The sequence below is a fragment of the Phasianus colchicus genome, chromosome 3 (assembly GCF_987193195.1).
Source record: "Phasianus colchicus chromosome 3, bPhaCol1.hap1.1, whole genome shotgun sequence".
NCBI lineage: Eukaryota > Metazoa > Chordata > Aves > Galliformes > Phasianidae > Phasianus > Phasianus colchicus.
The window spans coordinates 82,170,621-82,186,444 of NC_143438.1; the positions used below are offsets into that span (position 1 = coordinate 82,170,621).

Genomic DNA, 15,824 nt, shown 5'->3' on the forward strand with positions numbered 1-15,824 from the left:
CTTTTGTCCTATCACTGTGCACCTGTGAGATTATTCTTGTCATGTCTCTTTCTTCCGATTTGGTAATTTAAACAGTAATAACATTGCCCCTTAGTGTTTTCTCTTCCAGGCTGAGCAAAGCAATTTATTTCAACTTCTCTTCATGTGTCCTGTGCTCCAGACCCTAATCATTTAGTTACCCTGAATTGGACTTGCTTTATTATGTTAATCTTTAAGAAGACCAAAACCATACATACCTGCTGCTGAACCTGCTGGCTATGCTCTCATAGTCAGAATGTGGTTGGTCTTTGTTGCAGTGCATGCTGATGACTCATGTTCAATCTGTTGTCCCCTAGGGACCCCAGATTATTTTCCGTGAAGGTGCAGAAATGTGTCCATGCATGTCAGCATGAGCTGTGCTGCATCTTTTGCTCTGAGGATCTCTTTAATTTAGATGTGAAGGTATACTCAGAGGGAAACATATGCATACAGAATTTTTTTCTCTGAAAGTTAACTGCAGTTAAAACTTGAATAATTAACAAGAGATATGCAAGAAATATGTTTTAAACTATGAAGAATTAATGCTGAATTAATTTTGGACTATCATCTCATAGACAACACTTTCACAAGGAAGAAAGGAAATTCAAAGTCAACTTATTCTTGTGTGTTGAGACAGAACTAGACAATTGTGATTAAAAAAAAGATGTGTATTCTGACCAAAGCATCCAAAAAGCTACATTTCTGCTCTTTTTTTGGGTTAGCTTTAATAAAAAATAGCTCATGTTGGTACATGATCTTTTGGGAGCTACACTTTAGATTAATAAGCTGGTAGTGTTTAATAAAATTACTGGGGCCCTGGTACAGGAAAGATTTTGAGCGGTTGGAGTGGATCCAAATGAGGGCCGTGAAGATGATCAGAGGACTGGAGCACTTCTCCTTTGAAGAAAGATTGAAGGAGTTGTGCTTGTTTAGCTTGGAGAAGAAAAGCTCTGGGAAGACCTCATTGTAGCCTTCCCATACTTGATGGGAGTTTATAAGCAAGAGAGGGACCGACTTTTCGCATGGTCTGATAATGACAGGACAAGGGTGAATGGCTTTAAGCTAAGAGAGAGTAGATTTAGGTTAGATGTTAGGAAGATATTTTTTTACTCAGAGGATGTTGAGGCACTGGAAAAGGTTGCCCAGGAAGGTTGTAGATGCCCCATTTCTAGAGGCATTCAAGGCCAGTTTGGAGGGGATCCTGGACAGCCTGATCTAGTGGTTGACAACTTTGCTCATGGCAGTTTGATTGGAACTAGGTGATCTTTAAGGTCCCCTCCAACCTAAGCCATTCTGTGATATTTCTATCATGGTCACAGCAGTTCTTTGTTGCTTTTTTTTTTTTTTTTTTTTTTTAAACAAGAGGGATTTTTTTTAATTTTTCATCATAAAAAGAAAAAAAAATAAAGGTAGGATAGTCATTGGTTGCAGTTTGCATTTGGTTTTTAGACGTATTCAAAAGCAGTATGTGGAAGTCCTTCAAGCCTCAGTAGCTTCAGTTGAGATTTTGCCAGTGTTTATCCTACTTGTAAAACCACTTCTCCGCAAATACCCCAAACAAAGTTTGAGCTGCCAAAAGCTGAAGTTTTTCTATTGAAGCCAGCAGCAGCCTCCACTGTCTTCATCAGGGTTGAAATTTTACGGAGATTTAGACAGTGCCTATGTTCTACGATGCCATTTGTATTCTAGCAAATTATATTTCTAATTAAAAAAGCAATTGTAGCTACACTGTTTCTCCATTGCTCTTTTTCATGCTATTACCATAGCATGCTCCAATTTAAGATGACTATGCAAAACAATATTCATCTTGATTCTAAACTGCCCTCCATTTGAGGTCATACATCAAAATGCTCTTGATCGTGCACTAAGGAGATTCAGTTGGTGGCTCTGTATGCAGTTGTTCCTATTGTGGCTTTGGCTGAATGAGGGATGAAGTGCTGTTGTGGTGTGTAATTCCTTCAGGCATTCTGGAGATAGTGAAGCAAAGAAGAAATTTCAGTAAATAGCAGAGTGAATTATATCTTTAAGGGTTCAGTACTCTGAATATAGCTTGTGAATTCTCACAGTACTCTATTTTTTTATACATTACGTAGACAAAAAATAATGGGAAACAAGAGCCAGAAGAAATACATTCCCAGTCTTTCTGCCAGTTTCCTGTTACCTTAATAATTTCCCTGCTCCCAAGTTCAGAATGAGTATCAGATCCATTCTGGTTCATCAGATGATCTGAATAATGTCATTGAAGCATAAACAAATATCTTTGGTCTTTAACCTACATGAGAGAATAGGTTTTGCCATACTATCCCTTAAATGCAACCTCTCTTTGTCTTAATTTATAAAAAGCAATTCTCACAGTTAACAAGTATAATAGGAAGTGATTTTATGTGACCAAGAGATACACGCACAGTGCCAGGAGAACTGAGTCCTAGGAACAGATAAGAGTTGGGAGCAGCCAAAAGTAAGAAAATTGCTCCTAAGAAATAAATTGTGAATTATATTCAAAGAAAATGTGATAGTTCTGATCATTCTGTTAGTTCTACACTTTGATTTGGATGGGCAAAGAGATGGACATCGTATAGTGTTATTTTTATGCTATATTCTATAAGTCAATGGAAGGCTCTCCAATTCCTTCCCCAGTAGATAAATTAAGCCCTCATAGGTGTCCAGCCAGTTTTCATCTTGCCTTAGTACTAATCAAAGATAAGTGCAGATTTTCAATCTTTGCTTTAAAAGGTGAAATATACTTGTAAACATGAAGATACCAATTTTCCTGGAGGTGATACTACTTACAAAAATGAGGAGTTATATTATATAATCTTCCATGCTATTATAAAACTGAATAACACCCGTCCTTGAATTTTTCAAAACCTTGTTCATGCTGATTCTTTCTGAGTGTCAGAAATCCTATTTCATCATTTGTAATGCAGTTCAAAGTTCCTTCTGCCATTCTGCCTCCTATAGAAATAACAATTTTGAAGAATGAATTCACTTCCCTTACTTAGCAAATGTATTTGAATTGAGCTGGACTTGCAACCTTTTCTCTGTGTTGGTCTTAAAACTATTGTGATACAGTAACCTTATTTCAATGCCACTTTGATATATTTTTGCTTTTGTGATGGGGGACCTGCTTTGTACTTTGAAGCTTTAGAAATCATCTGGCTGCATTATGAAATAGGAAAATAATATTTCCTTGTCAATCTGAAAGATGCATAGATGACAGAATACAAATTGATTATAATGGCTTATTTTACACTCTTACACTTTTTTTTGCATTTACACTTTTACACTCTTCTGGTGTATTTTTAAAAAACAATCCTTTCTAGGTACATGACAGATGATATCCCCACACCAGATTTTTTTATTCCATGTGAAAGCAGTTTTTAATCAGTTTCCAAATCATGCAAAGCATGAATTAACTAGTTCATGCTATATTGATTACTGAAACTATGTCGGAAATAAAACTTCAGCAAACAAGAAAGAAACATCTTTTTTCTGTAGCTTTACAGAGTAGCTCTTTTTCTATTAAGAACTAGAATGCTCTTTACTCTGTATGTGAGCATGAACACTTTAAAAACCTCACTTTCCTTCTACTCTTACCTCCATATTCTGGTCTTGAGCCAGTAATAAGATCATATTTCTCCTTTTGAGTTTGTATAGTAATTAAATAATTGTCATATTACTAGGCTATTCAGAAATTGTTTTATAGTACGTGGGTACGAAATGTGTATTTTGGTTAATTTGCACGAATACTTTACCGATAGTGTATTTTCTTCTACATCTGGTCAGCCTTTCTTCTCTGATTTGCTTGCTTTCCAGTCTCCAAGTTATCTTTAGTTTCTGGCTCAAATTCTGGAAGCTCTGAAGCACGTTCATAATGTAAACCACATGAGAATCCTTATCGAACTCTCATTATGCTGCTTCCTGAGTCAGGACCTCTGTGATAGCTGGTACATCTGTACAGTGTTGCTCGACAGAGAGATACATGGCAATTAGAGCCTTTCAGCACTTAATCCATGGGACTATGAACAGTCACAACCAGTGAGAACAGAGCTTGAAGTGTGACCCGTCTTGTGGGAGACAAGTTGGACAGCAAACCCTCATTATAGCAGCATTATAAGTAAAATTTGCTTAGAGGAGAAAAGTGCCAGTACAAAGATTTTTGTATTACTTTCTTATTTCAAAAGTACAGTGAGACTGTGGTTGGATTTTTTAAAATACTGGCTACACTGTACCTCCTTTTAAGAAATAAACTCTCCCCAGAGCAAAAAAAAGAAAAGAAAGAAAAAGCTATCTAGAAGAAATTGAACAAATTAATAACTTATGTATAAAAAGCTAGTAAAATTATATACATTTCTCTTTTCTAGGGCCTTCCTGGCAAAGATGGACCGACAGGCCCACAAGGACCTCCTGGCCCAGTTGTGAGTATTGCCCATTGACTTTATTACTGTAAAGATCAACAGAACTTTGGGGGACAGTAGGTCACTCTGTTATCCAGGCAAGGCCAAAGGTTCTCCCTGGAAGCTAGGATTCTCATGACTCACAAAGTTGGCAGAAAGCTGCTTATCTAGTGTCATTTTTTTTCCATTCTCACTTAGCTCAAGAAAAAAAATGTCTCCTCTGGAGAGAAGAGAGTTGTTGCATCAGTAGGTTGATAGTTTGCTCCTAGCTGAAAAACGGCACTACGTAAGAGAAATTAATGTTGTTACTGTTTGGGATAAGATTTTCTTTCTGTAAGAAATTCCACTTGGGTTTATTAGTTGAAGTGAATTGCTCAGTTTGCTATGTGTGGAGGCTGAAGGTGAGTGTGCATATTCAAATGCTCTCATAGAATAATAAAAAAAAACCATCAGGGACCTCATTCAGCCTTCAGTGCAAGATGTAAGTTTGCTTCCAGAGTCAGTTTCATACTTCTCAGCTAGCATGGTTAGGCAAAGTTAATGTCTTTTTGACAGATTTATATTTGATAAAACCTCTGATGGTGCTGAGTGTTCTCCATGCAGAGAGTCATAGAATTATGGATATCTCAAGTTGGAATGTACCCATGAGAATCATTGACTCCAACTCCTGGATCCACACAGGACCACCCAAAATTCAAACTGTATTTTTAAGAGCATTGTCCAAACTCTTCTTGAACTCCAGGAGGCTTAGTGCCATGACCACTGTTTTGGGGAGCCTCTGCCAGTGCCTGACCACCCTCTGGTGAAGAACCTTTTCATAATACACAGCTTGTCTGTCCCACAGCTCCATGCCATTCATTTGGGCCTTGTTGCTGTCATCAAAGAGCAGAGCTCAGTGCTGCTTTTCCACTCCCTGTGAGGAGCTGTAAGCTGTAAGCATGCCCCTCGACTCCTCTGCTCTGGGCTGAACAAATGAAGAGACCTCAGATGCTCCTCATAAATCTTCCCCTCTGAATCCTTCACCATCTTTATAGCCCTCCTTTGAATGCTCTGTAACAGTTCTGTGTCCTGTATACATTGTGGCATCCACAACAGCACACAGTGCTCAAGGTGATGTTGTACCAGAACAGAGTGTGACAGTCACTTCTCTTGGCTGGCTAGATATGCATCCCCCAGAATAGTAGTAATATCACAGGATTAGCCTCATGATTCAGCAGTACATGCCTTCTTCAGAGAGCATGCCTCAAAAGCCAGTTTTTCTCAGGTACTTCTTCCAGGGCTGTGCTTTTGATGCTCTTTCTGCTGCAAAATGTACGTCTTAATCTTTTCTCTTTTTGGCAGAAATGGTTGTGGTTAGGAGATGTAACTAGCTAGTAGGTTGTCTTGCTGAATGACGTTTCTCACTATGTCCTCAAGACGTTTAGTTAGCTCATATTCAATCCAATCCTTGGAAAAGAGATTCTTATTATTCTCATGTAATCTGAACAAAAAAATTCTGTCAGTCCAACAATTGATCTGTGTTGGGATTGCCCAGTCTGAGGTAACCTATTGAAAAATGAAATATAGCAGGAAGCTTTGTAGCAGAAATGTATTGAGGCATAAGCTATTTTGTTTGTGATATGAAATATTTAAAAGCAACACCCAAATTTCTTCTGACTTTGAGTATAGCACCTTTCTTTGTAAGTAGGTCAAATGAAGTCCAAGATCATCTGAAAATAAGGGTATCGTAATCCATACCTAAAATTGCAGTGTTGTTGTTGATGTGTGTACACTTTAAATTCAAATATTGAATTATTTTGTAAAAGTTGACTAGATCAGGAAGCAAAACAGTTTGCAATGATAAAAAAAAATCAGTATTAAAAAGTAAAATCCAATATACAGCATCTTGATTTTTAGTCTCCTTCCGAAAAATAAACTAATACCTGTAAGTACTAGTAGCCCCCAAATTAAAAACAAAACAACAACAACAAAAACCAAACAAACAAAACAACAGAAAATGGTTCAGTAACTGTAAAAGACTTACCTATTTTTGAGTCCTGAATGAAAACCATTCGTAGAATTATAGAACTGTAGAATGGTTTGGGGTGGAAGAGACCTTCCACACTGGACTTATTTATGAACAAGTGGCAGGAGAAGAACAATACTTGTTCTGCTCAGCAGCTACCTTGATTGCTATCAGATAACTGAAACATTTTCCATGTCCATATTTTTAGTAAGAAAGTAGAGGATGATATTTTTTTCTGCTGCAGTTAAATTACACTCATTTCTGGCATTACATAAATGTAATTAATTCGTAGTGTCGTATTTTTTAAGTTATACAACTTTGAAACACTTACCAATCTTTTTCTACGTCATTCCATGCATCACTGCTTGCATAGAATAAATAGAACTGAAGGCCTAATGTTTGGTTCCTGGTATCTGGCTCCATTTAGAGTAGGAGGCCAAGGAAGTCAGCTAGCAGTTTTAATATTTTTTTTCAAATTCAGAAATAGAACTTTTGATCTGTTTTTTAAATTTTGTTGAGTTTTTGTTGTCTTTGCTTGTTTGTCCTGCTGATATTTTTTATTCAGTTTCAGTAATGCTTAAGAACAGAAACACAATTTGTTTCTGTTTTCTACTATTTGAGTCATTGGCCATTAGAACTTTGTACAGGACCACACTTTGCCATAAAATGTGTGGAACCTTCCTTCAAAATGTACCTGTGCTTAATAATGCAACTCTAAATGCCCTCTGAATTCTAAGTGAGGAAATATTGCTTTATGGACTTCTCCTGCATCATAGCTCTTTCTCTCAGCAAGCCTCATGGATGTTGATTGTCATCACTATTATTTTCTTTCTCTTTTCCACATAGGGCATACCTGGTGCTCCAGGTGTTCCAGGTGTTACAGGAAGCCAGGGGCCACAAGGTGATGTTGGAGCTCCTGTGAGTATCATAAATTAATACTGATATATTTGTTATTGTGCATTCATTGATTTCTCATCCTGGCTTCACTGTTTTCATAACCTCAGTATTTATAGCTCATTATCTGTTTGCAGTTAGTGATTAAGCAAAATGTCTTTCTTTGTTTGTTTTTCATATTTAAATGTATTTGTTGATCTTGCATACAATGTTTGGAATATAGGAATTAGAGAGTCAAAATTAGAGGTTAAAGTGAAAGTAAAAACATAATAGTGTAAGATCTTGTAGTCTGTGTGCAATTACTTTTTTCTTTTTCCTTGGCTTTTTAAGTTAAAATATGCCTTTTATTAATCTCAGTATTTCAGAAATAATTTTATTCTTATTATCATAAAAAATATTGCAGGAAGTTACTTTGGATTTACATCAGAGGAACTCTTTAATGATAATGGCTTTTCCTATAATGGAATTATAAATTTCAGTTGCAGGATGTTTGACCAGCAACTTGATTGAGTGCAAAATCCCACCCTTTATATCTAAAATTAGTATTTGTACCGTCTAGTACTAAATTCAATGTTCAGATATTATTTCCTTTTTAATAAAATAAAATGGTTTAACTAGAAAAATGTAATCTGATTGTAAAGTGAGTGTAGAAGTTACATAAAAGAGCTAGAAGAATTACAGTGGACCTTTTCTCTGTAATAGTTCAGATAATATTTTACATTAATATTTTAGCATTTCATTACTTGGTTAATTACAAAATGTACTAATTTCTTTGCACATATCAAGGTGAATGTTCTCTTTAATTTTTAAAGACACTTGGATGTGACAGTGTGTACTTCTTACTTGATTTGTAGAATAGATTTGTTTTTTTCAAAATCCAGTTTGCTTTGGAGATTAGTGTAAAGCAAGCATTTTATTTGGTTAAGTGGGAATTCAGTAACTGATAATATGTAACCAAAGGTAACAACATAAAGCACAATTCTGCATGGTTTCTAAGTGCAATCCTGAAATCTACTGAGGAGATTTGATGAGCTATGAAAATTATTACTGTCAATGTATAAGACATTGCCCATTCAGTTCATATCCAAACATGTGTTCCAGATATTGAACTAAATCTCCTAGAATGTAGATATTCCTGTGAGTCATATAAGACCTTTACTACATGTTTAAACTCTTATGGTTCTGAAAAAAACATCTAGATGTGTGAAAACTAGTTGAATTTCAATAACTGTCTTTCCCCATGGTAGACTTATATAAAATAGACCTAAAAATAATCTTTCCATTTTTGTAGGAGTTTCATTTTTCGTAGGATAGGAGGATAAACTAAGCTTTAGCTAGGAGTTAGTCAGCAGGTTTAGCTCTTCACACAGACGTTAATGTGTTTCAGGTGTTCCTGAACAGAAGTCCCTGCTTGGCCTACCCTAAAAGCCTCTGCTGGCAATGTTGTAACTGCCCAGACAACTTGTTCTAATGCTTAATCATCCTTACCTTTATTACATTGTTACCTTATCTTTACTGTCATACTTAATATTCCAAGCAGTTTAATTCCTTTGCTGTCTGTTCATATGTAGTCGCTGCCAAGGTCTTCATGCAGCAAAGCTGAATTCTTTTTTATTCCATCATCCTTCTCTTCTTCATACTCAATACTACTGTTAGACATATTCCAGCCATCAAAACCTTGGGGCCTGTCCTCGCTACCATTTTAAACAAGATTATTCAGTATGTGACAACCCCCAGAGAAGATTATATTCTCCATGTAATTGTCCTTGTTCATTTTACTGTGATGTTGCAAGGGAGACAGTATTTAGGTTTTAAGTTTTAAGATATAACAAAACAATAATTAATTTTATATTGAATTTTTTTGTAGGGTGCTCCTGGACCTAAAGGTGAAAGGGGTGAACGGGTAAGTCTATGTACACAGGTTAGTTGCCTTTTTTCTGAGGCTGTGTATCTTGTAAAAAGCTTTCTCCAACAATTTATTGCTCTCTGTGTTTACAAGAATACAAGAACAATAATTTTATCTGTGCAATCAAGCAAACTTACTTTTTTTCCAGACATTGCCTTGTATGTAGCTACACAAATGTTTGAAGGTGAGAAGAATTAAGCATGTCCCCAAATCTTGCTTGAAGGTTTTACTCTCAGACTTCTATTTGCTTTCTAAAACCAGCAATGGGGACCAATGGAATCCCCAAACTTCTTTGGCTTTGTTTTCATCTGTAAGGATGGAATCTCTCAGTTAGAATAGATATATTTCATTGTACTGAACACTTTCAAGACAGAAATGGGTAGAACAATACAACAGTGCTTGCTTTTGTTACCCAGGGCGATCTCCAGTCCCAAGCAATGGTGCGTGCTGTTGCTCGTCAAGTCTGTGAACAACTCATCCAGGGTAAATACATTTATAGTTCATAAGCTCCTATCTCTAGAATAGATCTTTTCTTGCCATAGCTGCTCATAAATATGATGCTTTTCAGACTGTCCAGGTGGATCTGTTCATTTTAGGCTGGACTGTCACTATTTATGATCCAGCTGGATTTGTCTTGAACTAAACTCATCAGCATCAGGCAGCTAAAAAATTGCTTGTATTTTTCCAATTTGTTAGAGTGTACAGAAGCTTCTGCTGTAACAATTTTAGAGTTTTGCAGATCTCAAATACGAAAAAAAAAAAAAAGCAAACCACAAAAGCAAGGAAATGACATTCTGCACAATAGTTGTCCTTATTTTCTGTATACTTCCTAAACCAATGTTTCTTCACCAATTTCATGTCATTGAAGTTCCCTAGCATGCCAGACCACAGCCTTGAGGACCTGCTAGTTCCCGCTCTGTTCAAACTTAGCTGAATTAGATTCTCCAAATGTATATTAAAAATGTTGACTTTTTTTCCTGACAGGTCATATGGCCAGATATAACTCCATTCTGAACCAGATACCAAGCCAGTCTGTCTCAACGCGAACTATTGCAGGACCTCCTGGGGAACCAGGTCGGCCAGGGGCTCCAGGGCCACAGGGTGAGCAAGGATCTCCAGGCATGCAAGGGTTCCCAGGAAACCCTGGTCAGCCTGGAAGACCAGGAGAAAGAGGTAGGCTTCATAATTCACTTATAAAAAATAGACCTTAATTTCCTTATACATTGTGGTGGATTCTGTTTTCTGTATTAGCATTTTGTGATGACAGTGTTTTCTCTCTACTTGATTGTTGAGCTCATCACAGACCATAGTGAAGGGTTTGGAAACTCTCAAGTCATAAAAGCAATGTACACATGTAGTTTGACAAAATTATAGAATATCCCAGGTTGAAATTGACCCATAAGAGTGATGTCCAAATCCTTGAATAACTAAAATAAATAAATAAATAAATAAATAATAAAAAACATAATTAAACTGTGAATTAGCATAATAAAATAATAATTAAATTCTACTTTTAAAGTGAAGTTAATCTCTGACCTATCCATCACACACCTCATTTCTTTATTAGAGGCACTCAGACCAGGCCATAACCAGCAGGATGTTTTGGCTCAGCCTGGCCAAGCATACCTGGATAAGTGCCTTTCTGCCCACACTTTGAGGTGTGTCAGTCTGAAGACTTCTGAGTTACAATAGTCTGGATGGAGAAAGGTTGATCAGAGCAGAAAAAAAATCATAGTTTATGAGTGGTTAAAGGGATCGAAGAGAGGATATGGTGACATCAGAAGGAAGTAATGCAATTAACTGTTCAAGAATTCTCTGCATTCTTACTTGTGATCTATATCCCTTCCTTCTTTCCTCCTCCAGCACTGTATAATAAAGAGACAGGTTCCATGTTTTGATTTCTTTCTCTGTGCAACCTTGACAATCTTTGGTACTAACCTCAGCACCAAGTAGATGTGTATTTGTGAAAGTGCTTTGAAAACCATCACTTGAGGAAGTGACCAAAAACCCAACAGACAAATGTGGTATTAAAGAGCAATGAATTGGTACTGCAGTAACAAAATCTGCCAGCTGGGTTTTTAAAAGCAAATTGTCTTGAAGGTTGTTCAAGTCAGGAATTCAGTTGTTCCAGTTCTCAGTTAACATAATGACCACAGTTAAAGCATTGTTTTGAAGAAGAAATCTTTTGTGTAAGACTTGGAGTTTGGTGATCCTCAAGACTATAGCTCTAACTACCTTCTTAAAAAAAGAGGCAAGGTTTAGGGTACTGGCCTCTCAGTCATGGCAGTGCTCCAGCTAACAAAAGACAAGACGTGATCCAGAAAGAACGAGGAAGGAGGGTACAGGGAAAAGAATGAAAGAAAATTGGAAGAAGCAGTAAGTTAAGTACTGTCTTTAAAAATGGTGACCCAAAGAACAAATAGAGATTTCAGGGAACTTAGTAGTACATTTTAAATATCTTCTCAGGCAGGAACTATTGAAACACACAGAATATACTGTGGTTTCAGGCTATGAAAATGGAAACTTGTCCAACATTTATCATGTATTTTCCATTAGAACTGCTGTTGGTAACATTAATCTTTAGGAAAAAAGCATTGAAAATAGAATGAGTACAGAAAAGATAGAATGTACATTAAAAAAGGTGATTGTAACAAAATATTGCACCACAATGTGGTCTTTGTGTTCCCTTTTCTGTCTCTGTAGATAATTGATGTTAGAAAGGACTGATTTTGACAGGTTTTGCTTGTGGGGAGTTTCATACTTGGTAAAGAGCAAGCACTTATCGAGCTTGCTTTGAGAAGTTTAATCAGTCAGCCAGAACTCTGCAGTTTCTCATGAAGTGTGATACTGAAAGTTGAGAGTGCTTTACTGTATTTACAGCTCAAAACAAGATTGTTTTAAGAATCAAGAATTTATATATGAACTTAAAGACAAAATAATTAGTAATTTTACTTGAAATGAAGATGGTTTTTATTACTTACGTAACAACAACCATGAATAGAACCTGGACAGAAGAGAAGGGAGCTCATTCAGAACCCAGGAGAAAAACAAACAAACAAAAACCATAAAAACAGATTATTTTATTAGTCCTTGAGGATTTCATTTCTTCAAAAGGAATGGAAATTTTAGATTGATGCATTATGGATGTAGTAGAAGTTCATTTAACTGAAAGATACATTTTTGTTTGTATGGATCCTGGGATGTTTCATAATCCTTCTTAGAGAATCCTAGAATCATAGAATCATGAGTTGGAAGGGACCTTTATAAGTCATCTAATTCAAATCCCCTGCAATGAACAGGGACACCTATGGTTAGATCGGGTTGCTTAGAGCCCCATCCAGCCTAACCTGGAATGTCTCCAGTGATGGGGCTTCCTCCTCCTCTCTGGGCAACGTTCTAGTCCCTCACGACCCTTATTGTAAAAAAAAATATTTCTTATGTTCAGTCTAAATCTCCCCTCTTTTAGTTTGAAACCTTTCCTCTTATCAGAACAGACTTCAACAGACTTCAGTAAACTCTGTCTCCTTTCTTATAGCACCTTTTTAGATACTGAATGTCAGCTATCAGGTCTCCTCAAAACCTTCTCCTGCCCCAGCTCACTCAGTCTGTCCTCATAGGGTCATTTTTGTAGTTCTCCTGTGGATATGGTCCAACAGGTCTGTGTGTCTCCTGTACTGAGGTCTCCCCATCTGAATGCAGTTCTCCAGGTGAGGTCTCACCAGTGCAAAGCAGAGGGGCAGGATCACCTCCCTCAACCTGCTGACCCTGCTATTTTGATGCAGCCCAGGATATGGTTGGCTTTCTAGGCTGTGAGGGTGCATTGCTGGTTCATGTCCAGCTTCCCATCCAGCAGTACCTGCAATCCTTTTTGGCAAGGCTGTGCTCAATCCTTTTTCATCCCTTGGCTTGTACTGATAGAGGTTGCCATGACCCATGTGCCAGTTCTTACACTTGGATTTGTTGAACTTCACAAGTTTCTCCTCGACTCACAGCTCGAGCCTGTTTAGATCTCTCTGAGTGGATCCCAACCCTTGGGCATGTCAAATGCATGATACAGCTTCGTGTCATCCACAATCTTGCTGAGGGTGCACTCAATTCCACTGTCAGTGTTATTGATAAACATATTAAAGAACACTGGTTCCAGTACTGACCCCTGAGGGACACCACTTGTCAGTAATTTCCATCCAGACATTGAGGCACTGGCTACAACTCTCTAGAGATATGTTCTTGCAACCAGTTCCTCGTTCATTGAACAGTCCACCCATCACATCTGTATCTTCTAATTTGGAGAGAAGGATGTTGTGGGAGGCCATGTCAAAGGCCTTACTGACGTCAGATAGCTGACATGAGTGGCTCTTTCCTTGTATTGATATCAAGAAGACCACTAAGTTGGTCAGGTAGAACCTGCCCCTGCCTTCCCATTTTCCAATAGGGTGCACTAAGCTAACCCAAAACACACCAGTAAAATGTAATACTTATTTTTTTACCATGTTTGTGGAGATGGACTGGAAGTTTCTTCTATGCTCTCAATTCTCACTTCATTCTAATTACATATCATACAGGGAATTAGTAGATAAAAATTGCTCTGCTTCTGGATGGAAATTTTTTAGTTTTTAGTAACTGCAGAGAGAAGGGCAAATGGACTCAAAACCTATCCCCTTCTAAAGCACTGCTTGCGTTTAACTTGCTCAGCAAGTCACAATTTATAGTCCATGATGATCTCCTGCCAACCATTTGGAAATCTTTGTGAGCAATGTGTTTATTTTTACTGATGTCACCAGCATTTTGGATGTATATGAAATTAATTTTACATTCAAAACCAGTGCCAGATGAGTCTCCATCCTTAAGTACAGTTAATACACTGGAACAGTGACAGTAGTGTCAGTAGAGCATACTATAATGACATTAGGAGAAAAAAAAGACCCACTTGTTTTCCTGGTAGGGTGTTGCTTTTATTTTCTCAGAGTTCAAACTGTTGGAATTGCTGCACTATAATTGCTAGTACCATTCTGAACTGATTGGAAGGGTGTTATAGCAGGAAGAGAAAAAGTCAGGAGTAGCTAGACATTTCCTCTTGCCTCCCCTGCACACCAACCATTCAGTCCATCCTGTGAGAAGTGGGAACTTCTGAAAGCAACATGTGGAACTGGTTCACATTTATGCCGTGAAGAGAGCTTTACTGGAAAATGTCAGCAGTCAAAGGTTTTGAAATAAGTGTACTTCCCTGCTAAGTTGCCTAGCTGATAGCTTCTTTTCCTTGTTTATCTTGTCACTCTGCCAAGTGTTAATCCGACGTTTTTGGAGGGAGATGGATTGAGAGAGTGTCTTTGAGTTCTCTTAGGAACCTCCACTTGAACTTCTAGGTCCACAGTGTCCCATTCCTGAATGTATTATCTCACTAGGAATACACTGAGCTAGTCGTTCTAAGAAAGACCACCTCGATGAGAAAGGATAAGTCATTCTCTTGACAGATTCTGTTTGCAATGTCTTTTGCCTCCTAATATTTTTTTTTTTTTCCAGTGTAGACATTGGTGAATGGATTGGGATCACAATAGTGCATTTATTACTTAGGTTTCTAATACTGTGAAAAGGAACATCTCTAGCAGTCCCCATATATCAATATTTTAGTTGTGACTCAACAGATGACTGAATGAGTGATTAAGGAGGCCACATTGTCTTACTTGTTATAATACCTCACCCTGGATAAATTGCTAGAATCTTGTTGCCCTACTTATTTGCACAAACGGAGGAGTACAGAAAAAACATACCCAAAGTGATTATTTGCAGCACTTATTTCTGTTATTTTTACTAGTTCACACACCGTTTTCCATTTTTATTTTAACTAATTCCAACAGCTTTTGTTTTGATTTTATGTTTGTGAACTGGAACTTAAATAGCTGGTGTTTGGCTTCTGAGTGCCAATTTACTTCTAGCTTTCAAAAGCTGTGAAAATGTAGTTGTTCTATTACTCCTTGGACTTCTGCTATTGGTGCTATGCTGAAATGATGCACACAACTTAATGGCTACTCATTCCATCTCATTGTTACTAAAATACCACAAATACATACACTGTCACTTGGAAAGCCACAATGCTCAAGTACAGCTTCATCTGCATTTGCATTCTGGCTTTATATAAAAGAGTTACTTAGACATATGTTATCAAAAGGCCCATGTCTATGGCTCTGATGGCAGCTTTCCAATGGAATTAAACAAAACTTTTGCCAGTTGAGTCAAATATTTTTATTTCCAGTTTCAGCTTCCTCTAGACACAAAAAAAAAAAAAAAGAAAATCTAGTCTTATTATACATTATGAATACAATTATACATCTTTAAAAGAGGATAACTTTAGGTAAGAGTTTAATTTTTCTCAATTGCAGTATGCAGTTCTCCTCAAAGGACAGTTTTTTTCTTAAAGAGCAATACTTAAGATTTTCCTTTGAGGAGAAACATTAAATTTTCTTTTCTAGAGAATGTGCTCATGATCTTGGTTTTGTTTTTAATAACTGGTGCTATCAGAGAGATCTTTAGCAGAGTTGGAAATAATTGATTTCAATTGCTTGTGATCTCCATGGGGCTAAGTCCAAGCCATTGCTTATTTTGGATG

The 15,824-nt window shown here is 37.1% G+C and overlaps 1 protein-coding gene across 9 annotated transcripts in view; it reads left to right on the top strand.

Moving 5' to 3' along the window:
• Positions 1–15,824, top strand: part of COL14A1 (collagen type XIV alpha 1 chain) — a 117,696-nt gene that overhangs the window by 94,043 nt on the left and 7,829 nt on the right. For all 9 annotated transcript variants that reach the window (XR_016465303.1, XM_031591169.2, XM_031591171.2 and 6 more), the window contains exons 41-45: positions 4,383–4,436; positions 7,267–7,338; positions 9,182–9,217; positions 9,637–9,703; positions 10,205–10,393. Coding sequence is in view for 8 of the 9 variants with exons in the window: in XM_031591169.2 (XP_031447029.2) it covers positions 4,383–4,436; positions 7,267–7,338; positions 9,182–9,217; positions 9,637–9,703; positions 10,205–10,393 (418 nt within the window). In the remaining variant the exon portion in view is untranslated. The remainder of the gene's footprint in view (positions 1–4,382; positions 4,437–7,266; positions 7,339–9,181; positions 9,218–9,636; positions 9,704–10,204; positions 10,394–15,824) is intronic.